Source organism: Labrus mixtus, chromosome 12 (assembly GCF_963584025.1).
Source record: "Labrus mixtus chromosome 12, fLabMix1.1, whole genome shotgun sequence".
NCBI classification, from domain to species: domain Eukaryota; kingdom Metazoa; phylum Chordata; class Actinopteri; order Labriformes; family Labridae; genus Labrus; species Labrus mixtus.
The window spans coordinates 9,674,477-9,688,375 of NC_083623.1; the positions used below are offsets into that span (position 1 = coordinate 9,674,477).

The following is a 13,899-nucleotide window of genomic DNA, read 5'->3' on the forward strand; positions in this document are numbered from 1 at the left end:
GGAAAACATGAGTGAGCACGCATGTAATTGAAACATATTAAGAGAAAGGACAAATTCTGCCAGCTCTCCCAGCGTGTGACACAATGGAACAAACAAACAGCTCTTTGTCCCTTTTGTTAGCCCTGGTCCTTGAGAAAAGTTAATGGCTACCAGTCATCAAAAGCACCACATGGAACCAATCTCTTTTAATGTTCTCCCTGATGGGCGCCATTTATTCTAAGGACGTGTTCATTACTGTCATTTAAGCAATTTATGCCATTTCACATGTTTTCTTTGATGGAGCCACTTCAGAGACAGTTTTCATTATGTAGAAGTGGAAGCGTGTGGGTGGATTGGCATTGAAGAGTAATTGACATTCCTCTTTGTGAAGCTTTCTTATTCCCAGAAGCCAGTTTTTCCAGTTTAAGTCAAACACACTAACCAAGGCTACAGATCTGCATTTGATACCAGCTCTCTGTTTTTTTTTCCCTTGTTACACAGAACTCTTGAGCTTAGTTAAGTGTATGTCACCAGGGTAATAACCCAAGTGAAACCCTGTGACAGGTCAGCGTATTAAATTCAATTACATCTTCTTGCTGATTTGGACAAAGGAGAAAACATGCTGTTGCTCTCCGGCTTTGCTCATTAAATCTGCCCATTGTTGAATGTTACATAACCAGTAGCACACAGACAAAGCCCGGCTATCTTTCACCTTCAAAGACCTTTCAAAGGAACAGTCTGACACAAAATATGAGTTCTTTAGAGTTCTTTGGAATTAATGAAGATGTCACTGCTGCTCTGTTGGAGTTTGTTGTGGCTGAGCGTGTGTGTAAATGTGGCTTCCTCCTTTATTTATGATTTGTCGATATTAACCCTGGGGAAAACACAGGAGGTCTGCTGTACACACTTTGGGAAAGCTTTGTAAATAATGCTGTAAATGAATTACATCTAATAGAAATAATGATCACCCCGCAGTTTCAAATGATCTTTTGCTGATGGCAATCACGTCTTAGCAGCTTTATTTACATCAGTAGTAATGAGTGCCAAACGAGTCAGTGGAGCAGTTGTTAGCACAACACTGACCTCATAAAACTGTCATGGCAACCATGTTATCATTCAGCAAATACATTCATTTGTGTTTGTTTCTATGAAGCATTCAGGCACATACGGACTGCACATTTCAGTTTAGATTTATCAGTGCATTATGGTGGCTTATTTTGTCTGCTTTCTGAAGGTGTGTCTGCACAAGAAGCACTACAGATCCACTCTTATCTTCATAAAGTTTTCAGCCTGTAGCTCAGTAAAAGCTCATTTTTTTGTGCTTTGGCGATTAATGAAAACAGAACATGTTTTATTCCCAGTCTATTTCCCTACATTGTATGTTCATAACCACAGACACTGAGCATTAGGCTCTAAGCGCTCACATAACACTGGTGACCATAACTAAATGTTAAGATGGAAAAAATCCTGTTGGAACAAAGAATAATCTGGTTAAGGCAAAAATGACGTGCTACTCACACAAGGCCTTCTGTGTAGATACCGAGGAATGAACCCCTGGCTGAAATATGAATCCATCTGTAATAAACTGTAAGCTGGCTAATGAGACAGACTCTGACAGAGTATGTTTGGCTTACGTAAATTGGCACTCTCTATCTCCAACATCTCTTCTAGTTCCAAAACATGAGGCTTCAAAGTGGCATTTCACGATCCAATTAGTAACATAAAGGTTTCTCCAATGACTATCTTCAGCCTGCAGTCTTATGGCTTTTTCACGCATGCATACAAGCAGACATAACGTTTAAACACTTTGACCGGCTCGCTCCCGTGCAGTCATCATGCAGGTAGTGTGATCCTCTCTACTCTTTCAATATCGTAAATATATGTCATTAGAGCAGTACTACTCAGAAAGCGATAGAAAATGGGCCTTTACTCTCAATAACACCTGCACTTGATTCTTATCAATTACTTTCACTTCACATGAATGAAGCTATCTAATCGCTTTATCGTGAATATATGAGAAGATGCCTTTTCTGCTCTGTAGTGAACTTCTATTTCTTTCATTAACTCAACAGATGCAGAATCCCCGGAGAATGAGATGGTGGGCTGAATAGAAATGTAGAAATTCTCAGTATTTCCAAGAGTGGTGTACAATGTTCCCTGGTGCTGAACCATTTATTCTCGGTTCAGTGGATGAATGATTATACTCCGGCCTTGTTTCATTTACATTTTTGAGGAATATTCAATTTATGTATATGATAAAGAAATAAATATCTAAAATCATTTCAATGTCACAAAACATTAGTTTGTTCTAAATACAATATAAGATATTTTTCTTTCATACACAAAGATGAGAAAAATACTTATAAGTTACTTCACAGAAAATAATTTTCATATGAACGAAAACATGACATTATCTTATAGGCTAAGTAAGATATAAAACCAGTATGTTGTGGTGTTGCTACACATCCAGAGTTGATCTCTTATGTCGCTGGGGAGAGGGAAGTCTGGGGAAACTCACTTAGCCTGCTGCCACCGCGACCCGGCCCCCGGATAAGCGGAAGATAATGGACGGATGGATGTTTAGTTTAGTTTAGTTTTATTAGGATGCTGCAGCTTTTCTTCCTGGGGTCCACAACAACTTCTACAGAGGCTGTGTCAGGCCACCTTACATCTTTAAATCAACATAACACCAACAGACAGGAAAACATTCAATATAAAAACTTACATCTTTACAGCACATAACGTTATAACAATAAGAGACGTGACACAATAACACAGTAAGGACAGCTCCTGGCAACATAAATGATAAGATTAATTCAATGCAGTGACATCAGTGTGTAACAGCCAGTGATAGTCTGTTGACCTACTGACAATAGAGACATGAATTGTAGTTTTTTTTTCCTTCCATTTTTACCATAATAACACCAACAACACTTATTGTTACTATCATTACCATCCCTACCACCATCATCATTATCATCACTACAATCAGTAGTACAATCGCTTTTATCTCTATTGGTTTAGTAGTTGAAATGATCATGAGTAAGAACAACATACTATGACACCCACCCTGGTGGTTACAGCCGTCAATACTAAGCAACTGAACGTTCACATAATACTAAGCAGCCCATTTTTTCCCTATACACACAATAAACTGATTAAATTAAAGAATGTACAGTATGTATATATGCATATATGTACATGCAGAAGCATACAAATACATACGCACACAAAATTATACAAACAGTCCATTGAACTCAACTGTATTAATGTGAGCACAGACAGAGACTGACCCTCTCCACACACGTCTCACAACAACCTTCAGATTAATTACACTTCCAGCCAGTTGGCTCGCAGTGATGATGGAGATTCTTATCAGTCAAGTTTAACCGTCAGTGTCAAAAAAGTGCTTCTTAGATAAAAAGTCTAGTTTTATTGTTTACTTGTTTAATCTGTCTGAGTTTGTTCTTAAAATTAAGTTTGCTCCTGATGCATGTCCGGTTGAGTATTTATTTATATAAAACACAGGTTTACAAAGTGCCTCGACAAACAGCAAAAACAAGAACAAAGCAAACTAAACCAAACACAGAAGAACAACAGCAAGAATATAACATATGCAAAATACTCCAAATAATAAAAGACAATCAAACAAGAACCATACCAAAGATTTAAAATTATGTAAGAAACTAAAAGAGCTAAAAGCAAATAAAAAGAGATAACAGCAATAAGAAGGTAAATAATCAAAATAATAGTAATAATAAGAAGTAAGTAAATAGATAGTAAGATAGAAAATTACCAAGTTTGGGAAAAGAAACAGTAACACGAGATAAGAGCATAAATAAAAGGACAGGAAGAATGTAAGAATGATAGTTGCTTTGTATTTATATTGGGCCTATCAAGGGACCCATGGACGGTTTACATGAGGACAGAAAGAGTATGAACAAAAGACAAAACAAAATAAATGAAGAAATAATTCAATAGATTAAAACAAAGAGTGGTAGCCAAGTCTGCTGGGGATAAAAGGATTTAACCGAGTCCATAGGTGTTGAACAGTTGGGTTTTCAGGAGTTTTTTGAACGTGTCCAAAGATGTAGTATTGGGGATTTCCGGAGGGGAGGGGGAGCCACACTGAAGGCTCTGCCCCTGTCAGTCCACAGGCTGGTATGGGGAGTGGAGTGCAGACCATTTTCCGAAGACCGGAGGTTCCTGGACACAGTGTAGAGGGGGAGGAGGTCTTAAAGGTACTGAGGGGCAAGGGCATGTGGTGATTTGTAGGCGAGGAGGAAGATGACTGGGAGCACAGTGAAGGTGGATGATGGATGGGTTGATGTGCTGGGGCTTGGTGTGAGAGACCCTGACAGCTGAGTTCTCGCATACCGGAGCCTGTCCAGGTCTTTGCTGGGTACCATGGACAGGACTCCATTGCCATCTAATCCAGACTTGAAGTGATGAAAGCATGGATGAGTGTCTCTGCCACAGAACTTGTGATTCTTGTGTAAACAGAAATAGACAAGTTCATAAAGAGATAGGAAGAGAGCCTTTGGCAGGTTTATTCTCCAATAAGTTGGAAATGTTCTTGGACGAGGAGCCCCAGCATGCGTACACCTGCCTGTCTCTGAAATGGTGGCTACTGGTGTTCGAAGCTCTGCCACTGCTCTTGGCTCTACTCTTACTGTGAGGTTTGTCCTTAGACAAAGCAAAGCTGGCCTTTTTGGTGCAGAGTCTCTCCTGGAGCTGAATGTGGATGGGATAAGGGGCTTGTTGGACTGATATGGCATGGGCACCCACTCGATTTCCTCCAAGCTTGGGCCACAAAGATAGGAGCAGGCAGCGGAGCTCCTGCTTGAAAGTCTTGTTGAAGTAGAAGTAGATGAAGGGGTTGTAGATGTGTGAGCTTTTGGCAAAGAGGGCAGGGAACACGAAGCCCATGGGAGCCATGTACCTACCATCCTTGTGGAAAATGAAAAGGAAGGAGACAACAGCGTACGGAGCCCAGGCAATCACAAAGCCAAGACTGATGCAGAAAAACATCTGCAAGAGAAAGTGACAGATTACACACGGTTACTACACTGGAACAGTTCTGTGGTGAAAAAAAGAAGACATTTTGAATAATTTGCCATATGTGACATATGTACATATTAAGCATGTTTCCTTGGAAACCTTCCTGACTAGAAATACACTGGCAATAGTCAAGGCTATTTTTTTCCTGGAAAGAAATGTCTTTTATTAAATTGAATAATCACACCATCTTTCATACATTCAAATGACTTTAAATGACATGGCCAAGATCAAGATTAACTTGATCATTCACATTACACATAAAACATTGAATATTAGTCGTGTCAGAAAAAACTCCCAAAAAGATAAATTACACCAGGTTTCTTAAAATACTAGTTCAAAAACATATCATAGTTCAGAAATCAAAGTTCAGCGCCTATCCTGCCTTATTTGCCACTAAATAAATAATAACAATAAATGAATATTTAAACTAAGCAGCAACCTAATGAAACCAGTGCAGAAGCACAAAAGCCTGCAGTTCATGTTCCCTTGAGGCTATTAATTTAATTTAATGCACACTCTCTGCTGCGTCAATGTACCAAGGAAGGGGGAGAGGGTGCACGGAACAAAATGTGATTAGGGCCGTGGTTCTCTCGTTCACACACAATGCTTCAGCTTGAAATAAACCAGTCAGGCCTTCTCAGTACTGTTAAAAGCAAACGCTGAGGCTAAGAGACAGAAGAGGACAGTGACAGATGAAGCTAATAAAGGTGTAAGCAAACACGTCCTATACTACATTGAGAAACACAAGGGTTTTTCATACCGGGATTTCAGCAGGTAGAAACCTGAGACTTTTTTGTATACAGGATAAGTCTAAAACATTTTGGATGTTTTTGGATTCTAATATAAAATAGAAGTCAAGTCCTCATCTTTATGTATTAACATTGAACACTTCAGGAAGTCATTGCAGAGGTCAAAGAAATAGTCCTTAAAAGAAGGGGTCCTGAAAGATTGATCTTTTATGTCTGAAACAAACCAAGTTCATGGAATCAGAGAAAAAGCGATCCAGTTTCAGGGCAGTACAGTTTAGGTCAACTCCTCAGGTGTGTTGCCTAATATAAAGATTTTTTGGAAAGTCACAGCTCCCTGCCAAGGAGTAGTCCAAGGACCCGTCTTATCAATTACACTTTGGTTCACTCACCATCGAGAGTTTTTTTTCTTTATGCCGCAGATTGTTGCGGATGCCTTTTGCAGACAGCAAGTCGGAAAAGCGGGACACCTTGAAGAGGATCAGACTCTGGGACACCACGATCATGAGGATGGGAACCAGTGTGAAGCAGACGAAGGAGCAGATGACATAGAAGGCATCCTTGGCTGAGGTGTGATAACCTTTCCAGGCGACGGTGCAGGACAGTCCGTAAGGCTCTGGGACGTACTCACCCCAGCCAAACAGAGGGAAGCTAGACCACACTGTAGCCACGAGCCAAATGGTACAGCATGCTATGCGGAGGTTTGTTCCCTCCAGCCACTTAGCTGTAATGAGAAACCAGTGTTAGTGTTGAGTAAAATACTGTTTACTTTCACAATCATTGTCTTGACTGCCTTCAAACTCAAAGGAATAGTGCGAAATGTTTGCTGACTTACTCTACTATCAAAAGTTTGACACACAATGCCAATTTTCTGTACACAAATTTGGAAACGACGAGTCTTTTGCTCGCGTAGATGAACATACCTACTGGAAATGAAGGAAATAAAAAATGTTATCTACACAGTCACCTAAATATAAACTGTACATATGTCCTTGTTTGAATTAAAACAAGTGTTAATATCGCATTTAGGTTTTTTGGGGTTTTGGGTTGTTTTTTTTTTTTTTTACAGAAGATGTGTGACAAAATGTTTTTGCCCATGACTAGACAAGGATCATCTTGTATATAGCAACATGCTGCAACCTTTACTGCCTGGGAGCCGAACTGATACAACTATTGTCATGTGCAAATTGTCCTTTTTAAGCACAGGCAGGGATGTGAGGCACCTATTAACTCGCTTCAAACACATCTGTATGTATTTCAAACATCTTAATGTGACCCTAACCCATCAACTAAAAATGTCCACCTCAGGACTGTAGTATGAATACAGTTAAAGACAAAGATAGTTTATTTTATTGAACAGATACAGCAAAAAAAAAAAACTGCCTTTACCCATCTTACTGAGCAGATATAATAATGGTTGTCACTCAGCAGCCGTTAAAGCTTTCCATGACATCATGCTTTCCTATCAGCTTTTGTTGAAGACCATTTCAAATTATCTCTTCAAGAAAGTTCTGAGCCCCCACCATAAACCAAGCTGTAGCAAGTCTTCAGGTATCGAATGATGCTGATTGCAGTGATGGTGAATATGCCGCACAGACCGAAGATGAAGCAGCCGAGGCCGTAGTAAACGCACGTGATGTTGTCTCCGAGCCACGCGTGATGGAAGGAGGAGAGGATGGAGAGCGGGTAGAAACAGATGCAGCAGAGGAAGTCCACCACGGCCAGGTTGACGCACAGCAGCTCTGAGCCCGCCATCTTTTTCCTCCTGCGGTAGCAGATAACCAGAACCAGGCCATTTCCCAGAACAGAGAGCAGAACTAGAAAGAGGGACAGAGAGGAAAAGGAAAAATAAAAAGAATGTATTTTGATTGACTCAGTAAAATGCGGAGACAATGTTACAACCCGGAAAAAAATGTGAGCAATAATTTGAGTAACAACAACATATCTGATGACCTTTGACCTACCTTCAGGCAACAGCTAAGTATTCAGCAACCTCCTACCTAATACTACCATTACCTGAAAATGAGCTGAATGCCTTCCATAACTTAAGAACATGGTATATGATACATTAACAAGCAACTTTTCATAAATCATGAGCGACCATTAACAGAGCTAATCTAAGTATGCTATGAACAATGCACAAAAAAAGGGCCGTAGATTCCTAGTTAACAGTCATTTTAGCGAAGAAATGGTGGATTTCTAACATCTACTCTGGATTTTCACTGTTTATTGTGTTTTCAGTTGCAGATCAATTCCAAACTGGAACAGAGCAGTATGATTTTCTTAATGCCACCTAGGCTAATCACCCTAAGCATGGTGTCTGATCAAAAGGGCTGCCAACACGAGATTGTGACTAGTGATGAACCTACAGGGAATTATCTCTTGACTTTGAAGCATCCCTAAACCTGTGCTGTGTTTCAGCCTCTTTGCGCTTGCTGTTTTTGGTTGTACGGCTTTTTAACTTATTTTGGTTCTTTTCAGTTCTCATGGACTTGTGGACTTGCTGCCTGGTGGAGCCTGAACAAGCTGCACCGAGCAGCTGTTTTCTGTCAATTATTATCATCATAAATACACCTGGCACTAGCTGTCACTAAACAAACACCAAGGGACAACTAGCTGGTGGAGCATTTACCAGCTAAAGAGACAGACTTGTCCCCCAGGAGCCAGAAGAGAGAGAGAGAGAGAGCGAGAGAGAGAGGGAGGGGGAGGGAGAGAGAGAGAGCGCGAGAGAGAGAGAGAGGGAGAGAGAGAGGGAGGGAGAGAGAGAGAGAGGGAGAGAGAGAGAGCGCGAGAGAGAGAGAGAGGGAGAGAGAGAGGGAGAGAGGGAGAGAGAGAGAGCGCGAGAGAGAGAGAGAGAGGGAGAGAGAGAGAGAGGGAGAGAGAGAGAGAGAGAGCGAAAGAGAGAGAGGGAGGGAGAGAGAGAGAGAGAGCGAGAGAGAGAGGGAGGGAGAGAGAGAGAGGGAAAACGTTTCCTCTTTTATCCTCTGATATGGAACACATCATGGCACGGCATGGTCATTTTTGATCCACGTATGGAAAAATGAGTGAAGTGTTCAATCACTTGTGCTTCTAAGGTTTCATGTAAAACAGAAGAGGTAACCTAAATATAAATACCTAACACAGTGGTTCTCAACTGGTGGGTCGGGACCCAAAAAGTGGGTCGCGGAGCAATTTTCAGTGGGTCGCAAATATGTGCCTGGAATAAAAATACTGTCAAAAAGTATTTGAAGTGCTGTTTTTAACAAGTTTGTTTTCTTTGATCTGTCATGCTTTGTACCGTCTGAGGTCCAACCTGCACAATCTCTCTCTAAATCAATCTGATTGAAAAATATGAGAGATTTGGATCACTGTTTGTCATGAAGGAGTAGTTGGTGGGTCCTGAGGCTCGACCAGTTCAGAGCTTCTTTATGTCTCTGGTTTTCTCTGCAGAGAATGTCAACAGAGTACGAGGAGTCAAGTGAGGGGAGCTTGAACACCAATGTGTGTGGCTAAACTAAAGTTTACAAACACAACCATTAAACACAATTTATTTCATATGTATGTTCACTGCCCAAGAGTCCACAGAAGATAAAATTGATCGCTGTACAGTTGTTGAAAACAGATCAAACCCTTAATTAATATTTGTACGCCAACATTTCAAGGCGGAAAGACATCGAACTCTCCAGCATGAATAACCCTCCACTTCATGCAGTGTTGGCTCCGGAAGGACTGCCGTAAAAAATACTTTAATCAAAGCCCAATTAAAAACCTGGAGGACAATAAGAGAAGAAAGAAAACGACATGATGAAATACAAATCACTCCATTTTAAAGCTCACAACATGGATTATGAATTGAAATCATGGATGACAAAGGGACTATTAACGTTAGAACAGAAAAATATCCGTACTATGAGTAGGCTATTTGAAGAGATAATATGGTCTTGAAAAATCTGATTTTTTTTACAGATACCTTCAGGTACAGAATTATTTTGACCATAATTCAAGACATAAAACAGATACCCTGAGGATCCAATACTGACTTCATGTATCGGTGCCTCACAAAATGATTGGAATAAGGTTAACTCTAAACTCTATAAGGGTCTTGTGAAAAAAAAAAAAAATCTATAGAATAATGAGAAAGAGGCTAATCTTTCGATACGTGCACAAACTCTCAAGTATGGCAGGGATTCGTCTTTTGAATTTTGTTGGAGGGAATGTGGATTTCAGGAAGCCAACCACTGGCACATTTTCTTGATTAATCCCTTCTTGTAAAAGTTTCATAAATCACTAAAAAAAAAACATTTTTACATGGACGTGCTCCTGTCATTTTCAACCTTATTTCTAGGAAATAAGACATCATCAGACGAGAGGCACTTACACTTGGCCTTCTGTTCTCTGCTTTTATAAAATCCATTATGAGTCACAGGAATGGATTAATAGCATTAAGTAAGGTCTTTTACCTGCTTTTTGTAATATTAACAGACAAAGAGTAAGGTCTTTTACCTGCTTTTTGTAATGTTAACAGACAAAGAGTAAGGTCTTTTACCTGCTTTTTGTAAAGTGTCTCGAGATAACACTTGTTATGAGTTGACGCTATACAAATAAAAATTGATTGATTTGATTGATTGATTAATAATGCTGATAGTTATGTTATGGAAAGGATCACTTTTTGTTTGCAACTACAGAAAGAGGTTTTTGTTAAACTCTGGACCAAGTGAGTTTAGTGGCTGTGCCAACCAAGGACCTTGTGATGTTGAATTTCTTTCATTCATTATGGTTGAACTTTTTCTATTCTGAGTCATTTCCTGATAGGTTTTTAAATAATCCTTTGTACACATTTTTTTCTCCCCCACATTGTAGAGGAAACTAAAATAAAGAATAGAAAAGAGACAGATTGGGGGACTCAGAAGACACTCGTTTTTTTTCTACAAAGACAATGTGTTCGTATAGGATGGATGGTTTGTGGCTTTTGTTGACAGTAGAGACCGTCAGAATAAAGAATCGTTTAATCGTTTCCATCCTCTATTGTTTGATTCAAACTATTTGTTTTTTAAAAGTTGGTCCACGGTAATAAACAGTCGGTGGTAATAACACACCAGTCAGGTTCCCTTAAAGCATTTCAGAAGCAGCTCGTAGAAATCATTAAAACATTGAGAATAGTGATACATAAAATGTGGTGCTTTTAGTTGTTTCATGAGAACGGGAGGACGATTACAGTGTCATTTCTTAATGCTCTGCAAATCTTAACCTGCTGCTATTTTTCCTCTTTAGCTGACACCAACATGGCCTATCAAATCAATGATTTATTGAGTAATCATTTAATCCACTTTTAAAAAATTGCATCCTACAACAGTGGTGTAGTGCAGGGTATACGCAGGTTTACAGATTATAGCAACTTATTTTTCAGTCACCATGGGTATACCCACTTCTAAATCTCCTCTGATTTATTGGTTGATTGACTATATATTCAAGTATGCTGCAATTTTTTTTCCAGATGGTGAAGGGATGACCCTCCCTACTATGTCTCTAATTGTCTAGTATGAACTAAATATGTAGGAGTACTCTTACATGACACTGTTCATATCAGAGGCTGTTTATCCTCTGCTGCACAAAATGAAGAGTATACCCACTTTTCTTAGGGACCACTACACCACTGTCCTGCATTCAACAATAGATGGATGGAAACAGTTACAAACATACAGAATGTTCTCTAAAGGTAATAGGATAATTAAAAAACTCCATCATGACTAATGTGTTTGTCAAAGATTTCTCACCAGAACATCTTCTGATGTCGGCGCAAAAAATCAAAAACAATTACTGTACTGTACTAGCTACAGTGATGATTGTCGCCAGTGTAAAATTAACATCTCTCAGGCATACAGACATCAGGCAGATGTTAGGTACACAGGAAACACTTACCTCATTAGTCTGATGATTACTCATACTGATGTGTAAATGGTGTGTATGCCTTATTACCCACATAATGTCACATAATGGACATTAATGAACACTTGTTCTATGATCTCTGTGCACGTTATGAAACTTGCCTGCATGTCTTTTCTGCTCTTTTGTTGATGTTACGAAAGTGTCGAACTACACTACACTGTGGCTCAATCAGCAACTTTCTTTGCCGATTTTCAATAGGAATAGGTTATAGATATACAGTATATATAATGTAATAAAAGTTTGACCTACTTTTAATTGATTTAAAGGAAAAGCCATAATGCATGAGGGGTGTCTGCAGGCAACTTGATCTTTAAAAAAAAAAAAATAAAATCCCACACTAAGCATATTCATTTTTTAAGCACATCAAATTCAAAGTGCAGATTCAAACATGTATAAATAAATTAAATTAAACACATTTAGCTATTGAGTAATGTGCAGCCTGAATTTAAGGAAACGTGCAGGTTAGAGTATATCCCCAATTTCTACTTTCCTATGTAGCAGATATTTATACAGGCATAATTGCTTATGAGAACAATTTGGATATTGTTCTAAAAATAGCCTATAGCCCATTTTTATATCAGCATTGCTGTAACTTTATTGAGGCTATTTTAAGCATACAAACTTGTTTTCAAACTTGTGCCACGTCGTTTCACCTGAGTGCACCGGCTTGTCAATAAGTCTTTACAAAAACGTTTTGTTGCCACAGATATGTAGTCTACTCAGAGCAGGTTTTAAAAGAAAAAGCACGTACCGATGGAGAGGATGGTGAGCCCCACACATATGTCAGCAGCGGGGGTCAGTTTAGAGGTGAAGGCAGAGACGGTCCAGTTGAAATCCGAGGAGTCCAGAGGCATTGGTTGGAGCTGTTTCTGATGGTGTTGTGGGGATAAAATCCGGAGTTTTTTTTTTTTTTTTTTTTTTCTGCTAGAGAGAGTTATGCAGTCGGGGGCTTACTTTTATACTGATGGGTGTGTCACCATGGTAACTTAAAGCAAGATGGCACGTGACGCTGGAGAAGCACCGAGGTGTCCGTGACAACTGAAGCTTAAAGTCCTATGCTCATTGATGTTAAGGTGTCAATACAGCTCCCCGGGAAGAAGACGCGACGAGTGGAGATTTGACACAGAATGCTGTTTGCGTTATTAAAAAAGGAGATTTGAGGCGCTCCATTTCCAGAGTCTGTCAGGGCTCATCGATCTGGTCGCTTGATCGACTCCCAACAACCACTTAGTGCATGTCATTCACACCCCCCTCATCTTATCAAACAAAGGAAAGGGGTAGGCTATACAAAAAAAAAAAGGGGGCAGTCAGTAACACTAAATTATAGCTGATGTAGCCTTTTTTTTTTTTTTTTTTTTACCATCTTATCGTTTCTCCCCTACCTTTAAGGCTCACGTGCTATCACTAGACTATGTCGCATTTTGTTTTCATCTAATGTGTTGCTACTTTTTACTTCTACATTATCAAATAGTCTGTCAGAGAAAAAAGTATTGAAATATATTTTTACTCCTCAGAATTTGACTGGTTTGGTTGCTAGATAGTGTAGTGAGACAATGTGTGTGTGTGTGTGTGTGTGTGTGGGGGGGGGGGTCATTAACTACCTGTGGACACTCGTGGGGGAGAGATCCAGCAGATCTGAGAACTACTGAACTTTTGAGCTGAAGACTCTCTCCTGTGTGGGCAGTTAGGGAGCGCCACGTTTGTTTTAAAGAATGAGTGGCCGGGCTGGGAGAAAGAAGAGAGGCCTCACCTTAGTGTGCTGTGCATTGGTTGTAGTGTGTTAGTGTGTATTATACAGTTCTACTCTCTTGCTGTATTTTAAGGGTTGCAGGTTGGCCAGGTTGAATTGAGCTAATCCTGATCTAAATTCATTACATTACTTTCCCAGCTAAGACTTCTTTGTAACTAAAAATGTAATCACAATGACATAAAAATGATCGTTTCATGTTTGAAGTTTCATCTCTCTAAGATGCTGAAAGGGCTACTGGAACCCACAGGAGTAAAGATACCAACAGTTACTGAATGTGAAGCACTCTTAGAGGCTCTTTGTACCCCACTGTAAAAATGCTGCTGCAGCAACAGTTTGAACGACCCCATGTTGGGTGCATCTAAATGATGTTTAACATCATGTTTTTATGAATGCAGGACTTGAAACTGTAATGGGGTATTTCTTTACAGCTCTGTTTTG

The 13,899-nt window shown here is 39.7% G+C and overlaps 1 protein-coding gene across 1 annotated transcript; it reads right to left on the bottom strand.

Annotated features, from left to right (window-relative positions):
- Nucleotides 1–4,325: 4,325 nt before the first annotated feature.
- opn8c (opsin 8, group member c) lies at nucleotides 4,326–12,756 on the bottom strand. The gene is made up of 4 exons (XM_061051866.1): nucleotides 12,463–12,756; nucleotides 7,310–7,603; nucleotides 6,179–6,510; nucleotides 4,326–5,010 (listed from the first exon to the last, which is right to left on the bottom strand). The coding sequence occupies exons 1-4, from the start codon at nucleotides 12,563–12,565 to the stop codon at nucleotides 4,495–4,497; spliced, it is 1,245 nt and encodes a 414-aa protein (XP_060907849.1). The 5' UTR covers nucleotides 12,566–12,756; the 3' UTR covers nucleotides 4,326–4,494.
- Nucleotides 12,757–13,899: the final 1,143 nt, after the last annotated feature.